The sequence below is a fragment of the Dromaius novaehollandiae genome, chromosome 6 (assembly GCF_036370855.1).
Source record: "Dromaius novaehollandiae isolate bDroNov1 chromosome 6, bDroNov1.hap1, whole genome shotgun sequence".
Classification (NCBI taxonomy): domain Eukaryota; kingdom Metazoa; phylum Chordata; class Aves; order Casuariiformes; family Dromaiidae; genus Dromaius; species Dromaius novaehollandiae.
The window spans coordinates 7081488-7105514 of record NC_088103.1 but is presented as its reverse complement, the minus strand read 5'-3'; the positions used below and the strand labels follow the sequence as shown (position 1 = coordinate 7105514).

The 24027-nt window shown below is 42.7% G+C and overlaps 1 protein-coding gene across 4 annotated transcripts in view; it reads right to left on the bottom strand.

The window, feature by feature from the left end:
* PRKG1 (protein kinase cGMP-dependent 1) overlaps positions 1-24027 on the bottom strand; it is a 496774-nt gene that overhangs the window by 123896 nt on the left and 348851 nt on the right. For all 4 annotated transcript variants that reach the window (XM_064513567.1, XM_026097420.2, XM_026097419.2 and 1 more), the window contains exons 6-7: positions 15531-15608; positions 10082-10176 (exon numbers count right to left, since the gene is read on the bottom strand). In XM_064513567.1, coding sequence (XP_064369637.1) covers positions 10082-10176; positions 15531-15608 — 173 coding nt within the window. The remainder of the gene's footprint in view (positions 1-10081; positions 10177-15530; positions 15609-24027) is intronic.

The window sequence follows — 24027 nt, the reverse complement described above, 5'->3', positions numbered from 1 at the left end:
TCATTTGTGCCCTGAAGAAGCCCTTAGTATATGCAGGCCTGAAGGAGCACATCTCCTATACCTTGCTAGGTGGTCCAAATCTGGAAAGCCTTCCCGGCTTTCAGATGGCATTAGGGAAATTAAGTGATGGGGTTCGACCATGATATCAGCTTCCTCCATCACCAGTGTATGAATAGCTGCTTGTCAACAACGCAGAATGATGCTGCCGTCCATCATCTCTAGCTCCAGAATATTTTTATCTAAAAGGACTATGTCGGGTAAAAGAAAAAGTGAGGCCAAGTTGAAGAGCTCTCACTAAATTGCTTAGGATACCACAAACCATAAACATCATAAAGAAAAAAAAAATCATTATTTAGCTTGTACAAACTGCACACGAGTTAGCTTGTTGCCACATCTGTAGCCCCAGACAACAGACTCTTGAGCTATCTGCAAATCAACCAACCAATTGCACATTCGAGAACGAGGAGGCATCTCGGGAAAGGAGCAGATGGCTCGGCCAAAGCCAACAAAAGGCATTTCTCCACATCCTGCGCAGTTAAACTGTGGAACTAATTGTCACAGAAGGCTGTGGATGATAAAAATGTTTGCACGAACTTGAAAAGTGAACCAAAAAACCATCAAGGGTGATAAAACATACAGCTCTGGTTCAGGATGTTCTTTAGTCCCAGACCACTAAGCGCTGGGAGAATATTCCCAGTCTTACTCCTGCTCCCTCTCTTACTTAGGTAATTCTCATCAGCTGGTGTCAAAAGAGAGGACACTGGGCTAGATGGATGGAAGGATGCTTTTAAAAGCAATATGTCTTGCTCTGTCCCTCTGTCTCCTTTTTCTCCCCTCATTTCTATGTATAATGTTTGCTAAAGTCAAGACAGATTTAAAAGGAACAAACTTAATTTTTTCCAGGTAACAAATGTGGATCTACATTTTTGTAACTGCCTAACAAAAACCACTGTGAACCTTCCAGTTCATTTTAAAAGGCTTTGGACGAGTCCCTTAACTGAGAGCCTCTCACCTGCCAGAGAGCTTCCCAGAGCATTAAAGAGCTTTGGGCAACAAACAGAAGATGCTCAGAGCAAACTCCTGCACGAGCCGACGTAATCCAGGGTCATATTTTATGAAGAATACAAATAGCAAGGATTTCTATTTGCAGAAGTGGGGCAACTACCTCAGCAACCATTATTTATCTGCGATAACAAAACAACACAAATTGCAAAGGCCATGAAGGTTTCGGCATTCCCTTTGCAACAGGAGTATCATCTCGGATATCAATATATGAAATATCTATGCAAGGGCATTTCACTATCTGAGGACTTTGAGACCGGGGCACGCCAACCCCAGGAGCCAGTCTGGACAGGCCTGTCTCCACTCACAGTGGAAATAGCTGCTCATTTATATTTAATTAACGGCGTGGCGCGCGCTTCTGAGATCAACCAGACCAAAGGTCCCCCCGTAGCCAATTCTCCTGATGCTAATCGCAGCCATATGCCTGGAGGAAGAAAGGCTACACCACGGGGAAGCATATGGTGACACTTTCTAGGTGACACATCACCTCCTTGCTTCCGGCTCTCTGTGGTTTAGAGCTCATGTAGTCCAAAGCCTTCGAGGGGTTTTTGTTTCCTGAGTTTGCCAAGGGCTTTTCGAAACCCTTTGCAAGCTTACGACGTTCCCTGCGTCTTGGGTTAAGCAGTTGCACGCTGTCCGGCACGAAACGGTACTTCTCTGATAGTTTTGCAGCTGTTATCTGAGCGTCTTGACACCCCCAATTTCCTACATTATCAAATACCATCAGCCGGCATTCCCCAGTCTCATCTTCCATGCCTCTCCTGATATGATACGTGCACTTATCTACCTAACCAGCAGAGGACTAAAGCAGGAAATAAGGCCGTAATGGCTGAAATAGGTCTGAAGACTGCCTAATTTGTAATAAATGGAAAAAAGCTGACACAATGGACCAAATAACTTCCTGCCGGTCTCTAGAGCTCGTACGCCAGACACAGGCAATCTGGGAGTCATTCGCGCTACGCTGCAGGTGCTGAAGGTAAGAAGGGCTGCAAAGCCACTAGGTAGTAAAACTGTAAATTAAGACAGTGCCCTTAGTCAGTAACAGGGGGATAAAGGCTGCTTCCCAACATTACACAAAGCAAAAATCCTCTTATCTTTAATTTCATTCACTTGTGCATCATCATGCAAAGCACCGCTCTTCTTCTAAGATGCTGGGGACGAGACCTTATTTTTCTTCTCTCCAAGCAATGCTGAGCACAGGGGAGGAACTTCATTTCAAGAGGGCTCCTGGCTGGAAAACTACTTTTTCCTGAGCAGATCCTGTGCCCTATGGCTGATCCTGTACCCTAAATGTCTTGGGAATTGAGAAATGAATGGGAATTTTGAATCTCTTCACAGCACCAACTCTAGCGAGATGCTTTCCCTTTGCAATCGCCGATCCCCAGGACTTTTTTTAACATCATAATTTTGCCGTTTTCCCAGACCCATGCAGTCACTCAGGGGCTTGGCAGCTGTTTCACAAATGCGCTGATTGCTCCCAAGGGAAAATCCCACCATGAACGATGGATGGATTCGTAGCTGGGGCTGCCCTTCAACACCAGTTAGCTGGGAAGAAGAAGAGCGGGTACCATGCAAGCAGCCAGGTCCTTCCGAGCCCCTTGGAGAACCACAGGGAACCAGTGGAGCCTGGTTTTGACAAGGAAGGCTCCCAAAAACCTGTGGATATCGCCTTAAGACCGTTTCTGGTAGACAGCATGAACAAAGCAGAGGGACTTCAGAGGGACTGCTCTGTTCAGGAGCCAGAATCACAGTTTCTCCTTGTAATATTTATGTTTCACCAGCGGATATCCCCAGGAGATGACAGGTCATTCGCACGTTCTGCTGCGACTAAAACACACAGATGCCTTTTATGCAGGCAGCCGAGCTCCAGTAGCTCAAATCCATAATTTAGTGAGGGAAACTGTTTTAGCTGTAAACACTCCAAAGCCAGGACTCGGGCAGCAGGGCGGTGCAGATCAGCGCAGGCAATCCGTGCGTAGCTCAGCACGCGCCCCAGGAAAGCCCAGAAATATTAATACTTTCTCTGGGCGAACTAGAAACCAAGCCATACCGTCAAACAGCACCGTCTGAGATGAGGCTCGTGTTTGCTCATGCCACCGCCTCGCTCTTGCCGCCAGGAAATTCCCCGGGGCAAAAAACATTTCCAAGCCTCCGTCCCTTTTTCCCTTGCGGAGAAAACGCAGGGCAGTCGGGTTAACGGGTCGGCAGATGCTAACGTTTTAGTGGGAGGCACAGGATCGCGAGCAAGCTGCCCGACTAAGATGAACCATTGCACTTCTATTCAACGATCGGTTCAGCCAAGGACACTCCAGCGGCTCTGCTGCACGCAGCGGCTCTGGCACGGCGAGGGCTGCGAGAAACGACAGCGCATGTAGTGAATTAAAACTCATTACGTACGTCCCAGCAGGTGACTCGTAAGCAGCAGAAACGCGCCCGTGTCAAACGGAGGGGAAAAGAGGAAGCGTCTGACAGCGGGGAAGAGTGAGAAACACCCCGCTTTGCCGGGAGAGGGAAGATCAGTCCCAGCGGGAGCCTCCATTTCACCACCACCACCACCAAAAAAGGAATAAAGTGGTAAAAGAGCCACTCCAGCCTCCTGCACTTTTCCTTTCCAGGATGGCCAAGGACACTCACAGTGGGGAGAAAAAAAGGAGGGGAGAAAAAAAGGAGGGGAGAAAAAAGGGAGGGGAGAAAAAAGGGAGGGGAGAAAAAAGGGAGGGGAGAAAAAAGGGAGGGGAGAAAAAAGGGAGGGGAGAGAAAAAGGAGGGAAGAAAAAAGGGAGGAAAAGAAAAGGAGGGAAAAAAAGGAGGGAAAAAAAAGGAGGGAAAAAAAGGAGGGAAAAAAAAGGAGGGAAAAAAAGGAGGGAAAAAAAGGAGGGGAAAAAAAGGAGGGGAAAAAAAGGAGGGAAAAAAGGAGGGAAAAAAAGGAGGGAAAAAAAAGGAGGGGAGAAAAAAAGGAGGGAGAAAAAAAGGAGGGAGAAAAAAAGGAGGGGAGAAAAAAGGAGGGGAGAAAAAAAGGAGGGGAGAAAAAAAGGAGGGGAGAAAAAAAAGGAGGGGAGAAAAAAAAAGGAGGGGAGAAAAAAAAGGAGGGGAGAAAAAAAAAGGAGGGGAAAAAAAGGAGGGAGAAAAAAGGAGGGAGAAAAAAGGAGGGAGAAAAAAAGGAGGGAGAAAAAAAGGAGGGAGAAAAAAAGGAGGGAGAAAAAAAGGAGGGAGAAAAAAAGGAGGGAAAAAAAGGAGGGAAAAAAAGGAGGGAAAAAAAGGAGGGGAAAAAAAGGAGGGGAAAAAAGGAGGGGAAAAAAGGAGGGGAAAAAAAGGAGGGGAAAAAAAGGAGGGGAAAAAAAGGAGGGGAAAAAAAGGAGGGGAAAAAAAGGAGGGGAAAAAAAGGAGGGGAAAAAAAGGAGGGGAAAAAAAAGGAGGGGAAAAAAAAGGAGGGGAAAAAAAGGAGGGGAAAAAAAAGGAGGGGAAAAAAAGGAGGGGAAAAAAAGGAGGGGAGAAAAAAAGGAGGGGGGAAAAAAAGGAGGGGGGAAAAAAAGGAGGGGAGGAAAAAAGGGAGGGGAGGAAAAAAGGGAGGGGAGAAAAAAGGAGGGGAGAAAAAAAGGAGGGGAGAAAAAAAGGAGGGGAGAAAAAAGGAGGGGAGAAAAAAGGAGGGGAGAAAAAAAGAAGGGGAGAAAAAAAGGAGGGGAGAAAAAAGGAGGGGAGAAAAAAGGAGGGGAGAAAAAAAGGAGGGGAGAAAAAAGGAGGGGAGAAAAAAGGAGGGGAGAAAAAAAGAAGGGGAGAAAAAAAGGAGGGGAGAAAAAAAGGAGGGGAGAAAAAAGGAGGGGAGAAAAAAAGGAGGGGAGAAAAAAAGGAGGGGAGGAAAAAAGGGAGGGGAGGAAAAAAGGGAGGGGAGAAAAAAGGAGGGGAGAAAAAAAGGAGGGGAGAAAAAAAGGAGGGGAGAAAAAAGGAGGGGAGAAAAAAGGAGGGGAGAAAAAAAGAAGGGGAGAAAAAAAGGAGGGGAGAAAAAAGGAGGGGAGAAAAAAGGAGGGGAGAAAAAAGGAGGGGAGAAAAAAGGAGGGGAGAAAAAAGGAGGGGAGAAAAAAGGAGGGGAGAAAAAAAGGAGGGGAGAAAAAAAGAAGGGGAGAAAAAAAGGAGGGGAGAAAAAAGGAGGGGAGAAAAAAGGAGGGGAGAAAAAAGGAGGGGAGAAAAAAGGAGGGGAGAAAAAAGGAGGGGAGAAAAAAGGAGGGGAGAAAAAAGGAGGGGAGAAAAAAGGAGGGGAGAAAAAAAGGGAGGGGAGAAAAAGGAGGAGGGGAGAAAAAGGAGGAGGGGAGAAAAGAGGAGAAAGAAAAGGGTATTTGAATAAGGCAGCATGCAAAGCAGTTTCACTATCCAAATCAGCTATTTTCCAAACATTAAGAACCAGCCTCATTCTCCCACCACACTGTTATGTAAGCAGACTAAATAAATCCCTGCAGCCCTTCAAAAGTTGTTAGGGAAGGCTGGCAAGAAGGCACGTAGTTCAGGAACCCGGGAACTCAGGGGAAAGAATTTCTGGAAAAACGGAAAAGCAGCAGGTAAGAAAAAAGAAAGATAGGAAGGGCAAGAAATAAGATGCCAGGGCAAAAAGGTGTGTGTGTGTGTGTCACTTAAACAAGTTTCCAGGTTTTGACATTTAAGTTTTTGAAGAAAACAAAAATTCCTAGGATCTTATCTGGGAAAGGAGGGAGCGTAAAGGTCAGTTTAGAAGTACCAACATCGCAATTACACAGAAATGACATTGGCACTACAGCAAGACTAAGATCAGGAATATATTCTTGGGACCTCAGCACCTCCTATCGTATTTATACCCATTTAACAAAAATGATTTTTGCTGGAAGTGGATTCATAACCCTGGCCACAGCAAGAAAAAAACAACATTTTTTAAAAAATAAGCAAATCAATAGCACTGCCAATACTCTAATGTCCTACTGATGTCTCATTCTTCTCATAACCATCAGCTACTAGACCTTTTAAATTTTTTTAATGATTCTATTCCGTTCCTACATTAATTTAGGAAAAAATAAAGCCATGACATTGTCAACTGCATTTCTGATTTAAAGAAACACATTTCCACATGCATTACTCCTTACTTTCAAAGCCACTTTTTCCTTATCCCATCTCTCCTTTCTACAGACAGTTGCCTCCACAGATAAAAAGTCTGAAGACAAAATTCATCACGGCAGTTTGCACCCGTTCACATGAGGGCAGAAAGACGATATAAATTTTTTGGCTGGTCGGAAAATAAATTTTCTTTTGGCACTACTACATATACAGATATATATCGCTTTATCATTCCTGCAAATCACCAGTGCGCAAAACGTACCAAAGATTTTGGGGTCCTAACATAAGCGAAACATAGCAAAGAGACTTTGGAGAGCTGGAGGACAGACGGCTTCTGATATGCTGGGAATATAACGGAGCAGGAGCCTCTGGAGGTGGAGATACAAATGGGAAATAGCACAAGTTCCCTTGAACGGAGGAGGTGCTGGTGGGTCCTGTGAGAGACTAGCGCTACAGTACTCATTTTCAAATGATCTTGAGGGCAACAAAACAAATTCATCTGCTAGAGTAGGAAAAGAAGCTCAAAGTGCAATCATCACCAGTTTCTCAACCCAGCATTCTCCCTAAAAACCGAAAAGCAAAATCAAACCCAGTTTGACCAATGCATGAAGATCGGATCTCAATCATTATTTTTTCTTTTGTGATATTCTTTCTCTAGAGACCAGCCAAGAGTCCCACTGCGCTCCCATTTAGCAGGAGACAAGTGCATCCTCGAAGAGTCTGCAGTCTCTTTTTCAAGACGGAGAAGGACAAGGAAACAGGCCAAGAAAACTGCTACATGGTACGGATGTGTAGCATTCATAGCATGGTGTGGATACCCAAGCCCGTGGACACCGAGGCCCTACGCATTAGCAGGATGGTGCTCTCAGAAGCTGACCCAGGAACCCCAAGATCTGGGTTTCTACCCAATGCATGACCCAAAGACCCGCCTTTCTTCCTCACTCTGTTGACACGTCTAAAAAACCACATTTTACTCTTTACCAACGAGAAAGAACAACTGAGGATGCCCTTTTAACAGGGCTATCTCCTCCAACTGAGAGCTGCCCATGGAGGCAGCAACCAGTGGGTCTCATCTGAGAGCCAACCCTCAGCGCATGCAGACAAGGAGGCAGGAAGGCTTCCCAGGCTTTTTCAATATGCGTGCCTTAAAATAATTAAAACCTGTTGCCAAGAAATCGTCTCCTCAAACTGGCTGTCATGGTGCTCCGTTATCGCTTGCCGTCAAGTGAAAGCACGTTTCTCTTTGGCTCAGCGAAATCACGAAAACCTATCGCCAGCAAAGCAAACATCCGCGTGGATTTATAAATCAACCCAACGGAAGAAGATCAATTCTAAAGCGTGGGAGCGGGAAGAAAAAACAAGCCATTTCATTATTTTCAAAGATAGATTACACAGACAAATGAGCAAACTATGGTGCTTTAGAAACAAAACTTTCTTTTAGGAAACCTTTTTTGTAACCTCACCAATATACGTCTTGGTCACATTGAACTAGCTACCTCTGGTGGTAACTGCATTAAAAACACTCCGGAGCACAACAGAATGCATAATTATAAGCTGCTTTTATAAAAATGCACATTAGCCACAAAGTTGCATCGAGTTATTGCCCTGGCTTCCCTTTGCCTATTTAAATGAAATCTGTCCCTTCCCTATTGCTAGAAATAATTGCCGCAAACGGTTTTATAATTTTTTTTTCAATTAAAAAAGATCACAGCAAAATAACTGATTGTGAATACATTCTAAATTATATATTGTTATACTGTAAATTATACATCTGCTCTCTCTGATTCAATTAGGCAGGAAGGTAAGAGAACCACGTAATCCTTGGGAGCCTTAAGTATTCCTGTAAGATAACGCGCCTGATAATTTCATGACTTGTTTTGTTCCTGTCAGTGTGGAATGGGATACTGAGAAATAATGAGTGCCATCTGGCGCAAGCGAGAAAAACAGAATAATGTATATCATCACTGTATTTCCATGTCAGTTTAAGTATTTCCATGAGAGCATACAAGATACTTGGGATCTGCACTCCCGCTGTGCAGCAAGATGCAGAATGAAAACTGCAACTATTACTTTATCTTGTCAGAAAAAACGCTTTAGAGTAGTTACTGCCTCCTACACATAAGAAATTACAAAATTATATTCAGGGTTTTTTTGTATTTTAACACACGTGCTACCGAGTATGTTTTAACAGCATTTAACGAAGCTATGGCTAAACAAATCCCAGGAAAGTTTTGAAAAATTATCCAAGAAAATAGATTAAAAATTTCCTTCTCTTAAACTGTCAGTCATAAGTGTATTTTACACATATAGTAGAAACATCCTGAAGGTTTACCGTGAGTGCCAAGCAGTGATGTCCTAGAAGATCCTCACGTGTTAGTAATTCATCGAGTTGCTAAATGCTTTACAGTAGCACATTTTCACACTCCTAAATTAAAATCTAGCTGCAGAATAACTGAACTTATTAGAAACTGGATGTATAGTATTTCAGATATGCTGTCTTTAAATCAAAAAATACCAGGCTTTCCCTGTAAATCGGAAATACACTACCAATTATTGCTACGTTTCAGTTCAGTTTCAGAAGAGCAAAGCTATTCTGTGCGGCATATTTAAATATATGCAGATGAAGTACTTATTGTAAATTAAGTAATTTCAATCTGAGCCAGAAGAACTGTATTTGAAATGCTGAGAAATTCTGCTCACTGGGGCATTGTGCATTGCTAGAACTCTTTAGGGATGTAAGGTATGAAATTCCTTTATTTTCCCATATCTGATCTTCTTCAAAAGACGATTTGTTTGGCACGCTGCTGCCTGCTCTCAGCATCAGATTGGCTGTCTCAAAATATTTGGTGCTTCTCTTAACATACCAGCTCTCAGGGTTAAGTTTCTGTGAGAATCTCTGTTCTTGACAAAAAACCAAGTGCTTCTAGTTTATATGTTTGTGGAAAAAAAAATGAAAAGTGTAACTCACCTCTCCCTTAATATCAAAAAAGAAACCAAAACAAGGATACTTATTTTAATAACCATAGTATTGGATTTTCAGAGGTGAGGCTCAAGAGTTTTGTGCGCTTGAGTAATTGTGCTGGGCTCCCTGGCTGCCAGAAGTAGCACAGAATTTGGGCTCTAAACGTTTTGGTGTCTTCTTTCTGGAAGAAGACTGATTTATGAGTTCCTGAACACATTATCACAGCACCAAGGAGATGCCCCATGGGTCGGATGCAGAGAGAAGTCCCCAGAATGGGACCAAGTGGTTGTCCTTCAAGATTAATGGGTGCCCCAAATTCCTAGAGCATGTCCTAAAGCACATGTTGTACTATTCCTATTCTTAATCCTCCCTATGGAAATAAAGCACGCTTTTATAATAATCATCTGATTAATATGGATCTACAGTTTCTATTCTTTTTGTTCAGCAAAGTCATCTCCTAAGCAAAGTGGTTGTAAAAAAATGGGTCGCTCACTTTTAATTACCCCCTCTCTCAAACCCGTACCGATACAATACCACAATTTAAACAAAAACCAAAAAACAAAGACCCACCACCACCAGCCTGCCTTCAGCTGTCTGCCTGTCTACCTCACCTAGAAGACCATGATTATGTCCTCACCCTGCATGTCAAACAGATTTAGGTTGAAAAACGTCAAATGTTTCAGATCTTCAAATGCATGGTCAGGGAAGGTAGCGCAAAGATAAGCTATTTTATTATGTCTACAAACAGGCTGGGGGGATCTATATTTGGCCATGCAATTGCAAACCAAATCTTATTTCCCCGTTAAGGCCCAATCTCATTGCAACACGCAGCACGAAGTGACAATGCACAAAACACAGCTGGTAAAACCGCTTGCAATGCAACTCTAACCTATTTCCAGACTGCACGGGCCCCCTGAGGACGGCAGAACAACTCCTTGCAAAAATATCTCAGCAGAAGAGCTACATCATAAGGCGCACTTACCCTTGAAGGGCTTTTTCTCCAAACCAATCTCCTTTCCCTAAAGTGCGGAGAAAGACTGGATCTTCACTGGGGGAGTCTTCACGAGTAACGTTCACCTGTTGAAAAGCCAAAACCCCCCAGCATTTTAAAAACTTTTAATTAATTAATAACATCTGCTTGTTCAGAGAGGGATTAGTCATCTCCTAGATCTCCCAGAAAACGCGCTGGTCTGTGTTCCTGCCCGGCAGCCACGTAATTCTCCTGGCCTGCGCTCTCCCTTCAGCATCGGCAGCCAGTTACTGATTCTCCATAAGCCGGTCTCAAGCCATTCAAGAAAATGAATAATTATTTTCCACTCAGATACATACTACTCTTGCAAAAGTGCTATACTCGTATTTTCTGAACGTTTTAAGCTCTAAACATGGAGCTGGCTGCACAAGCACAGTCATTGCCCATATGGAGTCAACGGCAGAAATAGATTCCAAATATTTTATGTGTAGAAGACAGACACATGGCAAAGGCTTCTGTTAGCTTAGTTGCACATGATTTCTTGTGTTGTTAAGTTCACTTAAGGGATAGAAAAAAGTCTACATTCATACATAATTGAAATGAAACTGTTTGGAACATTACAGGATGAAGAATCTCTCTTTTTTAGTGGTTCCTCTCCTGAATTCAGTGAAAAGATAATGATAGCTGGAGCAAAAATCAAGTATTTACATGAATGTTTAAAGGAAAATGACATTTTACTTTACATTTCAGAAGAAAAATAGTACTTGATCTTCTGAGGACCCCACTACTTTGCATTATCTTAGTAAGCGGCTCCAGACTGCCTTTGGTGGTCTGTCCAGAACCAGTATAGGATGCGAGTCCTAGCAGCCACGTAGTGACAAAGCCCCCGATGGGGATGGTTGCTGAGACATGGCATGACATGCTCCAGTGGTTACTAAGGATTCAAAAGTCTCCAGGAATGATGAGTGTTGTTGACCCCATGGCCCTCATATTGGACGTGTTTCTTCCTTTTCGGCTAACTCTTTCCTAGAGGCAACTCGTATGTCCTGCAGTACAAGAAGGCAGCTGAAATACAGCCCCCTGCCATCAGTGCATGGTGGGTATCATCTCCCCTAACATTAGTCACCTATAAATCCAGTTGTCCAGGCTCCCTCTACAGTCAGTGGAGCTGGATGGGCATGTCCAAAGGTGAGTCATCCAAAGCTAAAGTGGGGTGAGCGACCCTCTGGAGGTATCTCCATGTACAAGGAGCAATCTCTCAACTCCATTTCCATTTCAGGCTGTTCGCTTGCTTTAATCAGAGATTGTCCATATGCAAATTTGAAAAGCCCAAATCAGGGGCATTAGACACTTTATTTCCGATTTAGAGACATTCCAGTTTAATTTTACCATTAAATTTACAATTGCACCCTGCACCTTCTCCACTCTCCTTCACGGATGGCAAAAACAGTGGGTTTGAGTCATTAATGAGCACTCAGTCTACAATATACTACATTTAACATCTGCAGTGACTCATCAAAGATCAGACGAAGGTAGGGAAAGCGTAACAGATGAGCCAGGAAGATTTGTAGCTGAGAGGGGAAAAAAAAAAATCCTTGGACAAACAAAGGAAAACTTAATACATTTTTTAGCTCTTTCTCTACGACCTCTGCTGATCCTAAAAAACAAATGCCGAGGGATTACGGGAGTGTAATTTCTACGTGGTTCAAAGCGATGACATACTTTAATAGCCATGGCACCAACGAAGCACCTGCACGATCTCATATTAAATTGGTGACAAACCATTGCTCTTGAAGGGAAAATGGTATACAACGACACAGCGTGATACATAATCTCTCTGTAAAGACGAGATCCTGAACAGGCTCAGAGCAGCAGCATTTAGCAACTAGAGGGGATCAAAGTGTTTTCATCCAATGTTTTATTCAACGGATTTCTGTACACAGGTTGTTTTGAACAAACTTTGATTTCTATTCACTGGGACTTGAGGAATTAGACTGTGATAAAGAGAAGAGAATTGTAAGGCCAGATTCCCCAAGCAATTTTTTTCAGTGTCAAAACCGCCTCAGACAGCTCCTGCTCTTGCACACACCTTTCCAATTTTGCAAGAGTAGCTGTTTTTGCTGACCACAGGCAGAGACAGCAAAGTGAACCTGCATGTGTTAAATTCGTAGTCACATGCCCCCAGACAACCAAATGAGCACAGGAGTGCGATCAAGTGCTGTGGCTGGAGTTGGAGAAGACAGAGGGGAAAAGCTTAAACTGGCTGTGCTGCTACATGAAATACCCATGAAGCGCGCAGGGGCTGAAAGAAAAATGGGAAAAAAGCTGTTCTAAGCATTTCTGAGAGAAGCGATGAGCTAGGAAGTTTGAAAATCATCTCTGTTCACTTGATTCAAGTATTGTCACTAGAGCAGCTCTGACATAAAAGGCAGGAGGGAGCCTTCAAAAGCAGCTTTCACTGTGATAATACTCACATGAAGCTGCTGAATGCAGAAGGGACACGTGAGGTCCCAGATACATGAGCCAGAGCCAGAAAATTTTCCGGCTTATTAAGCTGCCGGGGTCAGGTGTTAGCACGGCACATTATGTGACCCTGCTTCGGAAAGCCCAGACAGCATGCACGGATTCATTTATTCAATGTCTCAGTGCTAGGGCTCTATTCCTCCTGGCTTGTGCTGTACCCTTATCACGGAGTTGTTCTTATATACACCGTGTAGCTCATGCGGCTCAATACACACATTAAATTAAGTAGTCTCCCGTTCCTTCCATCCTTTACCATTCACTGATACCTCTTGCAAATCAGTAAGGTTGCAAGAGAAGCTTATGCAGAATTCAACTTAGATTTCTGGCTGGTCACAAGGATTTAGCTGAGGGTCTGGGAACTTCTCAATAAGCCTGTATGTATAGTTTTATTTTAACTACTTCCTTTGGCCATCAGCTGCCACAAGAAGATAAAGTAGTGAAGGGATCTGTCAAAGTGAACACGTGGGCAACAACGATGTGGCTAGGGATGACCTGGAGCATATCAAGCACAACTACAGGGCTCTGGAGCCATGGTCAAGGGCATGGGGGCCCAGATGGTTTTCTTCTCCATCCTGCCAGTGAGGGGGAAGGGCTTGAGGAGGACTGGATGGATCATGTGTGTCAACAAGAGGTTGCGCAGTAGCTGTTGACAACAGGGATTTGGCTTTTACAACCTCTTTGAGGATGGGGGAATTCTAGGAAGAGATGGGATCCACCTGACCAAGTGGGTCAAAAGCATCTTTGCCAAGCGACTGCCAGTTTGGTGAGGAGCACTTTAAACCGGCAAGGATGGGGTGGGAGATGATGACCCACAACCAAGTGAGGAAGTCGTGGACTGGGTTGGCAAGCAAAGGGTGCAGCGTGATATGGATAAGAGAGACCTCCTAATAAACAAAACAGGGCTGAAGTGGGCCCACCTCAAGCGTATGCACACAAATAGGAAGTGCCTACAGAACAGGCTTATGGAGGAAGTTTTTACCCTTTTTATGGGAAGTCAGTGTGCTAGGTGTCCCTCTGAAGTGCCTGTATGCTTAAACACACAGGATGGTGAACAACCAGGAGGAATTAGAGGTCTGAGTGCAGGTACAAGGCTATGATCTCACTGGGATCTCAGAGACATGGTGGGATGGCAAGGATGAGGCTTGTCCTTTACGCAAAAGATCAGTGGGAATGCATAGGGGCGCTGCCTAGGGATGGACGAGGAGCCAGCTAAGAGCAGATGGATGAGGATTAGAGGGTAGATCAATGTAGGTGATGTTGTGGTGGATGTCTACTACAGGCCACCTGCTCAGGAAGAAATAGTAAATGAGACCTTCATCAGACAACTGGAAGAAGCCTCATGTTTGTTGGCCCTGGTCCTCAAGGGGGACTTGAACCACCTCGATATCTGCTGGAGGGACAAGGCAGTGGGGCACAAGTAGTCTAGGAGGCTTCTGGAGTGCACTGATGACAACTTCCTAACTCAGGTGATCACTCTGCTTGCTCAGTGATTGGTAAAGCTGGAAATCGGGGATTACAGACATCCTCTTAAGCACAGAGGATGGACTACCACCTTAAAAATGGTCTGCCCTGGAAAGGATTTGGAAGCGTGGGTCGTGCTTGTCCTTACTCTGGGAGAACAGAAAATACTACTTCTGAGTAGAGGGAACTGAAAGAGCGTGAGACAATGCCATCAAACTTAACAGTGAAGAGCAGAAAACGAAAGAGAAGGATCATGCTTAGGACCTCCTTCAGTGCTAATAATACCGGCACAGTCCGTAATTATATTCATTTCAGAAACCTGTCCATGATTATCTGATTTACCTGAAAAACACCACTCTTTTTCTCCTGATGAAGACTTGCTTTCAGAGCCAGAGAGTGGCAGATGAAGGCAAAAAGCTAGTTTTAGTACCTGATGGCTGGCAACAGCCTTGGGAAACAATCCACCATATGTGCAGTCCCCAGGTTGGGAACGGGTACGCAACACCCACACTCTTCCTCGACGAATGCCAGGAGCTTTTTGTTATCTTTAATTACACAAGGCCTACACTAATATGTGACTTGGTGCAAATGTCAGATCTATGAATCAGGAGGCTGGCGTTGGCTTGCTTTCAAGCATATTTATCCCTTTGTGTTTACTTTTTATGTATCACATCTCATCCGTAGGGGGAAATCACTGTGTATTCCCTTGAACACCCGCATCCCGCTATGTGGAAGGGAGCCAAATATTTGTCAAGCGTAATAGCATTAGCTAAAAACGAATTTCAAACGGAAGATCTACAAAATCCCATCAGGATTTGATGGGAAAAGAGGTTAAAAAAAGTGGTCAAAAAGTGTTTTTTCCCTGTGAGCAGTGGAACAGAAACTTAGACCTTTTTTTTTTCCTCCCCAAAGAGAAAGCTTAGACTTCTCTGTGTTCCTATTATTTAATTCTGAGTAAAAGAATGAAGCCAAGAGACTTTCCCCATGCTACCAAGGGAGTCTGCTGTCACCCTGGGCTGAGTAGAGTTGTTCTGGCCTGGAAGAGATAGGAAGGTACCCATGGACTTGGCGAGCAGGCATTTTGGCTGTCCTTTTTGGGTCTAGGCTTAGAAACTAGGTAGGCAAAGCACTTGGCGATAAGGTGGCCCCTCTCTCAGGGAATGAAGACAGGAATATCCACACCATTTCGATTATTCAGGGAGAAAGCACGGAGCTTTTTGGTCATTCACCAAGAGGCTTCATGATGGTCACCAACCCCCAAAGCATGCAATGTGAGCACGTGTAAAACAGTGTGAGATTTAACTTTTTTTTCCCCCTTCAAGCCATTATTCTACTGATAGAGCAGCAAGAAGTTTTAATTAAATGTCAAGTGTTGCAACACTGTGGGTTGGGGGGCAAGAAAGTACTGGCTGGCACCAAATTTCAAGAGCACACCATCATCATCATTGAATTTTCCTTAAAGGGGGTATCAACTCACCTTCCCTTTGCTGATTATGAAGAAAGTGTCCCCTCGAGCACCTTGTCTTATAATGTACTCTCCGCTTTCATAGTGCGTCTGAAAAATAAATAGATAGATAAATAAATAAATAAATAAAATTAACAAGAACAAGCAGAATCAGAGGTTGCTCTTCAGCTTATAGCTTGGCAGTTTTGCAAGATAACGCTTCCAGAAACATAACCCTGAATGAATTTCCTCCAAGTGTGATGTTGGTAACGATTTAGAAATTGCCCTGTGTCAAGGAATATAATAATTAAAAAGAATCCCTTTCCAGCTTGCCCATTTTTCTTGTTAGTTCGCCAGTGCCAGCTTTTGCCCAGATGAATTGTCCTCACAACCTAAATCCATTTATACTAAGTAAACCAGACACAGGAATTTTCAGCAGAGAATACAGTACATGAACTGAAATTACAATAATAAATCTATTGTAAAAATAGCTCTTTTCAGTGGTTTTTTTTCATTGTTTTGGTATATGCTCTGTTTTCCAGCATTCGAATGCAGATTATTTTCACTCTTTTTCCTGTTATCAAGGTAGCTTAAGTATTAGTCTGCCTTTTTGTCTTATTTTCTGGAATATTCATTGCTAAATTTCTGTTGTATCTTATCAAAGTATGCATCATAACAGGCTAGCTCCATCCCTTGTATTACACCACCAAAATCAAACCTATGTATACACCACCAACGAAATAAAACCCAATATGTTCTAAATAAAAATTCCACATTCATACTCAGTCCGCAGAAGAACGGCATTTTCTTCAAGCGTGCTCTGCTTGAAGAGCTTCCTACCTAAAATTTCCCCTGGCAAAATGAATGAGGTTCTGGCCCGCGTGTTTTTTGAAGCCACAATAAGCACAAAGCCCCAGAAAGCTCTTTTAATCCCCAAGTATGTATAAACAACAGTGAGGACAGATCTGGAGCTAAGGAGGAGGAATTGATCAGAATCCTAGAATTTGGCTAAGCTTTAGATTTTTTTTCTTTCTGTCCCCAAGGACATTTTATTGAGCTGTATTTTTTTTTCCTTTTACACTCAATCTTTTTGGTGCCACTTGAAGACTGATTACAGACTCCAACAGGATAATAAATCCGTAAAGGTTTGTGTAAAATATCTAATGTATCTGAAAAAAACCCTACTCTTGGCTTTGGGAGCACTGGACTTGGGTGATATTAATGTAAAATAAATGTCATACAAAAAGAAAATATATCAAAGTGAACTGTAATGTGAAATTTAGTAGGTTATTTTATATATCTATTTATATATATATATACACACACACACACACACACTTGGTCTGTGGATGTTTGTACACTACCAAAAATTCTCAAAAAACAAACTCAGAATGTCAAAAGAGAACACTAGTAAATAATATTCTTCGGATCCTTCAAAAGATTAATGACTGGAAGAAAAAAAAGTCCTCTGTCAAAATAACAAATACCGAATATCATGTCAATCTTAGAAAAGGGACCAGAGAAGCTGAATCTGGAAGACCAACTTCTGAGTAGCCCCAACTCCTACTGGGCTCCAATGCATCTAATTACCGTGGTATTTTTCCTAAATAGTCCAGGACCAAAAGCCTGGAGATGAGCACTGACCTGTGTGGACACATCCTTACAGTTCTAGCTCTTACACGGGATGCTCTGGGTGGCAGAGTGCGAGGATGCACATTTTTGAACATCCACGTTGAGACTTCTTGAGAGGGATTGATTTTATAAGGTGTTGGGATCGGGTCCTTTCAAGTGCCATCTAGCAGGCACCCAAAAATCCATAACTCTCACTAATGATTGAAAATACTGGTCAAAAAAGTTTCCAACTTTACTACTGGTAACCTATATCCAGTGCACATGTTCCTTACTAAATTGATCCTTAGACAAAACAAAGCAAGAACCTCAGTGTAGGTGTGATCTTTCTCAGCAGGTAGTCGCTCTTGGTTGGACCAGGCAATCAGAACCGCTAACCGCTTTGATCGAAAGGTGATTTTCTAAGAGCTCTTCAACTAACTCAAGAAAATATTTTCAGCCAGGCAGCACTCAGGGGACGTTTTGGGAGCTCAGGGTGTGCAAACAAACTGCAACAGATAATCTAATGGTTCTTATTCGTTGCGATGCTTCTCTCTGCCGATAATCCTCTAACCACACACCCCTATTCCTCCCCTCTTAGTCACCAATTACGGCTACATCAACCACTTAACAGTGAGATTCATAATTTTACTGCCTTATCTGATTCCTGTCAATCAGTCTTCCCATCTAGGCTCCCATAAAATCAGTATATGGGAGGGGAACAAATCTTGAGCCTTGGTTCTCCCTTACTTTAGCATCCCTTGACTACTGCATCATTTTTTTCTGGACTCTCATTCAAAATACTGCGCTCAGTCATCTCCTTCTCCCAACACTCACATCATATCCTTAAAGTCCTTCCTTCCATTCCCATTTGTGCATTTGACCTCCTCTTCGGCATCTCCCCATGCCCTTCCTTTGGTCCACGTCTTCCTTTTTCCTTATTTTTTGCCCATTTCTTTCACTGTTAATTCCATCTCACCTCACCACAATTCTTTTTGCTTGATTCAACTCGTCTTTTCCCATTCCCTAACAACACGCTCGCGCTTCATCTTCAGTCTTCCTTCCCTAACACAAACCAAACCAACTCATCTGTGTGCTTCGCCCGTCTAACAGAATTATTTCTGTCCGTTTAGACCGAAAGCACTCTGTACAGCATGTAGAGTGCCAAGCTCCCTTACGACACATGCAAATAAAAACAGCTACGATGCCTCTTATTTCCATCCAGACAAGTTAAAGGTAACAAACTGTTCTCGGGTACATATGGTGGCATTGCACAACATCATCTGGAGCAAGCCTTTAGGCAAATATGTCAAATATATTCATGGTATAGCTGATTCACATATGCTATTTTAGCACCACAAACTGCATTTCACTTACAGAAGACCAGTCCAGGACCAACGCGAGGATACAACAATGCTGCAAGCCACATGCAGAAGCAATAATATTTGAATTAAAATTGCAAAAGAGAGAGGCAATAAAGCAAGCAGGTTTAAGAGGTACTTGTGTCTTTACTAGCCTGAGGCTGACCCCACCACTTCTTCTGCACTTGCATTTACAAGATTAAATGGACTGAGATAAGAGCTGTATCAAGAACACTTTTATTTCAGAGGCAATACAAAGGTTCAGTGATGAACGCTAATTTAACATCATAAATATATTTCACTGAAACCTAGGGGTCCTGTAGGTTTTCAAGTATACTTCTAAAGACACAGAAGGTGCTCCAGCCCACAAAAGCAATACAGAAATTAATGCCACTCTGCAAGAGCTGACAGCTCTGTATCAACTATTCTTATATTTTCTTCTCTCGAGTGGAGAACTAGCGCTGAAGTCCAGTGTAAAAATGGAGTGGAAAAAAAACCCAAAAGAGAAATGCAGGCTGCAAAAATACAGTTGTACAACCTGTCGAGGCTGAGGTGACCCGGCAGAAAGCTAAAAGCTACAGAGGTCTTGCATATGTGGGGAAAAAAATGGCTATAAGATAAGTCATCTAGGTCGCAGTTTGGTGAGAGAATCGGCGGCTCAAGGAAACAGCGAAGCCAAGAAATTACTGTTGAGAACAGACATACTAGCAAGCCACAAATGTGTATTTTATAAGCAAAAAGGCTCATTTCAATACATTATGAATGCTACAAGATTTGGAGCATCTGTCACACTAACCAGGCTGCTGTTTGATGGATGAACCCTGGGCACTTCAGGTACTCGGGAGGAAAGGGTCTGCCCAGCTTGCACGGCATGCTCCCCAGCCCATACGGATCTGTCCCAGGTCTCCCAATACCCCGCTTTCCTATATAATCCGGAAATTTGCCGTACCAAACCTTTAAGAGGAGACCACCGTCTCCTCAGCAGTGCAGGGATGCCGTAGTGAGCCTGAGCAGAACGCAAGGCACATGAACAACCAGATACCCAAGTGCTATAATACTAGGTTTCTTCCTAAGAAAATGAGTGATAAAACCCTTGTATCTCAATTTTTCCACTGTTTTTTTTTTTTTTTTTTTTTTTTTTTTTTTTTTTTGCTTGTGCAATGCATGAGAAGTTAAAGATAAGTGGTTCCACTCCAGCGGAGAAAAGAAAGAAAAAAAAAAAGATTTTTCCCGTTAATTCTTGTGGTTTTAATTTTAGTTTGCCTTCCATACGTGGCTGAACTCCTATGAGCATTTAAACACTTTTGCTCGATGGTAATGAGAGAAGCAACGAGCACAGGACTTTGATTTTCAGGGTTCCTGAATCTTTTCAGGGAGGCTGAACTCCAACTCAAAGCCATTGCGTTATACTGACAAAAAGGGCATGCCAGGAAGGAGGGAAACACAGCTAATAAAGAGGAAACTTCAATTAGTTGTCTTCGAGAATGAAGTACAGTTCCTTAAGCAAAATGTTTTAATAGGAAACAAACTTGAACTACATATAACTAAGAGAATGTCATGTATATATTACCTCAACTCAAATTTCCACTAAAATTACTTGATGCTCATGGAGTTGGGCTCGGCAAGAGCAAGGAAGAGAAAAACATAAAATTAGAGAGAGTCCAATTTGCGTTTTAAACTCCTTGGAGCATTTCTCAACTGTCATAAGTCAGCATGAAGTCAACAGAGCATTTCCTGCATTTCATATCAGTCCATTTTCTGACCCCTCGCCTCTATTCTTACCACTGATCTTTTTTTTTTTCCACCTCTGGAAATTCTGCATAAATCCAATTTGTTAATCCTTGCATTCTGCTAACTGCTGTCCTCATAACCACATTCTGGTCTTTCTTGTACCATTAAGATTTCAGGATTCAGGAACAAGACTCACTCTTATTTTAAACAATACCTGGGAATTTTTTCAAACATTTTTTTGTGAAAAGACACTTCTGTTAAATCCTTAAGGAGCCAGACTGATAGATAAAGAAAAACAAAAATCTACTTGGTTTGCTACAACGTAACATACTAGAAAACATTCTGCAACAAGATCTATGTAGTATGAATATATTTCATCTATTTAACTTCATATCTTCATCTTCTCACCAAATATATACCCAAATATATACATATAAATATAAATATATATATATATTTCTTTTCCTTGGCAATTAAAGAGATCCTTGAGTTTGACTAAATAATTTTGGAAAGGGTTCAATCTCTCATATGGGAGCTATAGTCAGTCTGGACAACTCTTTGGCTTCATGCTTTTATACCATATAACACACTGTCTTTCCCAACCAGGCATCTACTGATACTTGGTCTGCTAAAAGAAACAGCTTGCTGGCTCTGCGGGAGGTAAAAAAAATATTAACTTAGAGCACTAAATATATTTTTTCCCCCTATATAAACTAATGCTAGCCTTGATTCATAGCTCTGTTTTAACCAGGAATATTTGTGCATTTGCAGCCAAATCCAGATGCATGCCCATGTATCTGTGCCTGCAGTTTCATTGTTGGGAAGTTTAACTAGAAGGATCCAGCTAAATAACCAGAATTGCCTATAGTTATTCTGTCAAACCTTAGGCTTCAGCTGCCGGCACAATGAGCTGAATGTTTAACTCGTATTAAAAGCAATTCAAACAATGTGTGCTAACACAGAAGACTTGAATTTAGCTTGATTTTAGGAAGAGGAAGAATTTCAACATCTGAATTAGGATCTAGTAGTGAACACTGCATCTTGTTCCCGTTCTTAAACTCTCCATTACTATCAATGTCACCATCATGATGAACTATTCTGATGTTTAATACTCAAGATGAAATCCTAAACACATCTAGAGTACAGATGAAAGTGGAGAGACAGATTAAATTTGCAACAGTGGCGTGTAACCACAGAAATCGAATTTCTCAGAAAAGTGATGCTAAGAAAGACAAATGGAAACTGCTCAGCACTTTCCAACTACATGTAGACAGAGTGTATATACAAGGTACCTGAAACACTAAAATCTGGGTATCAAACAGCAAGAGCTCCACATTAATTGTTATTGTCATTCCAAACTGTTATATCGCCTTAGAAAAAAAATAGATCAGACAAAAAGGCTAAAAAAGAAAGATCTGAAGTCTAGTTTCTATGCAACACCATCACTCATCAGGGCCAGATCTTATTCCAAAGCATGCGGTACCCAGTGTCGAAATGGTCTTCACATACATTTAGGTTAAAACCAACCTCAGTACACAGAGGAGCTTGAACCTTTCCTAAACCTACAATCTTCTACAACCTGAATTAACACAAGTCCTAGAGCTTGTTCCTCTCTTCAAAGTCCTTTGTGGCCCATCAGTGTGACAAGTGCCTCTCTCCTGGAGACACCCAGATTGTCCAGGAACAGAAACTTTTATAGAAGTCTCTTTTTTTCCACCCCCTTTTTTGTACTGCCATAGATGCAGCAAAAATGCTAGTGTAGAGGGGAAGCATTTACTCACTGGGCTCGATCTGCTGAGACATCAAGCAGCTTCTCTGACGTGCTCAACATACCAACCAAAAGACCTCACACAGACATAGCGCATCCCAGGATCAAGCCAGTTTGTGCTCCAAAAATGTAAATAGTCTGCTTTACGGACTGCTCTGTCCTGTGCAGAATACCAGCGTACCGCCCCAGCCCTGAGTGGAGAAACACCCTCTGTAATTAAAACTCTCTTGGGAAGTAATTGGATTTTTATGAGACTGATCTCGCTCCAAACATCGACAAAATTAGAAACAGCAAGGTATTTTCCGCGACAACAAGCAGCGCCGAATTTTGACAATAACTGTTTTTCTTGGAGTCACTGTGGTCTCTCAGACGGAAACTGCAAGTCCTTACCAAGGAAAACCTCCCACTGAAACTAGCCCCAAATGAAAGTGCTTGTCTGATCATGTGCTAAACACGTTGCGTTGGCTCAGTGATCATGCACTACCACGCCTCTGAGAAAAGATGGTATTTTATGCAATTAATTTCTCCCATTAACAGTTAAGCAAGTGCAGCATCACACGCTGAGTTTGCTTTGTCCGTGTTTTCCCTCTTGTTTGCAATGGCAACACCGTGGCTAGAACGAGATCAGAGAATTTGCCGTCTGCATGTCTGCATCGTGCCCTTTGCAAAGCGGTTTCTATCACAACCCTCCTTTGTGTATGGCAATGGCTTACAGCTAATAAACTCAAACCATTCCGCTAATTAGAGGAAAAATAATCTTTCTTACTTCCCAATGCTATGCCCAGAGGGCCAAAACCTTGTCCTCCGTGAACGGCCAGAGCAGAGTGGCTTAAATAGAAAACGCATCCATGAGTGCCCAGATGTGTCCCGAACGTTGCTGTGCCCCGGGCTCATCAGCAGCCGTGCTGACCACAGGAGCATCAAACATCCTGGTTTTGGCATCCCTTGGGCCCTTCAGGCCAGTGGTGAACACAGTGCTGTCAAGTCCTCCTCCACAAGACATCAGGGGACCCAACACTGGGTCTGTCTGGTCTTACAACTTTGAACATCCATGTCTGGGAGAAGGTAAGGATGAACCGACCCTATTTTGTCACCACCAGCCTCAATCAAAGCTTCTGTCGCCGACCACCATCAAAGGGTGAGAAGCTTTAAAGCCTCACCAAGTGCTGACACAGGTTTCCCGGAGAAACCTTGACTCTGGAGACTTAACCGAACAGTTAAGCAAACTTCTTCAGCACACTTAATTTTTCTCCAGCTGGATTGCCTGACTTCTGCATTTACATTCAGAACATTTTAAAAAGGTGGAAAATAGATTTGATGTTTGGAATCCTACGTAACCCACGTCAGCTGGGCAGCGGAGAGGCCAAAATCCTTTAAAAGGTCACATAAGGGGAACAGGAACACAAAGACAGCTTTGAAAGCACGACTTTCTCACTCTCTATTAACCAGCCACAGGTTTGCACCACATAACCAGTGAGGATAACACGGTTTTGATGACAGCTCTGAATGTATAATCCATCTACCCCAAGGCGTAGTTTTTATAGATCTGAATATGTTTGTTATTTTGCTGGTGGTTTAAAAAAAATAGTTACAGGGCCATCATGAAGACTCTAAACACAGGCAGCTTTCAAAATACTTTTGCTTCTGCTCTGTACTTTCTGCCCCAAATATTTTTCAATTCTGAAATGACAACAGCAGTGCTAACAAAATTAAAACAAATGTTTATTTTCTGGCAAGCTCTGCAAAAGCAAGTTCGGGATAATAACTGATCTTCTGTATTCAGTTCCTTAGGAACCATGTAAGACTGTTTCTCTGGTTTTACTAAGTGTTCCACTCATGAAATATCTAAACATGCTGCTCCCTGAAAAATCTGAGGGGCAAAACTATCATATGGCAGTCTTCCGCTTACTCAGATTGTAAATCGAAATGCAGCTGGTGGGTCTGATTTTTGATGCTCAAGATTTCTCCATGTCCCTCCAAACAAGAGCTTAACTTTATGCAGTACATCCACCACCAAAACAGGTGGGAAAGTTCAATATAAAAAAGACGTGCGGCCGAGGGG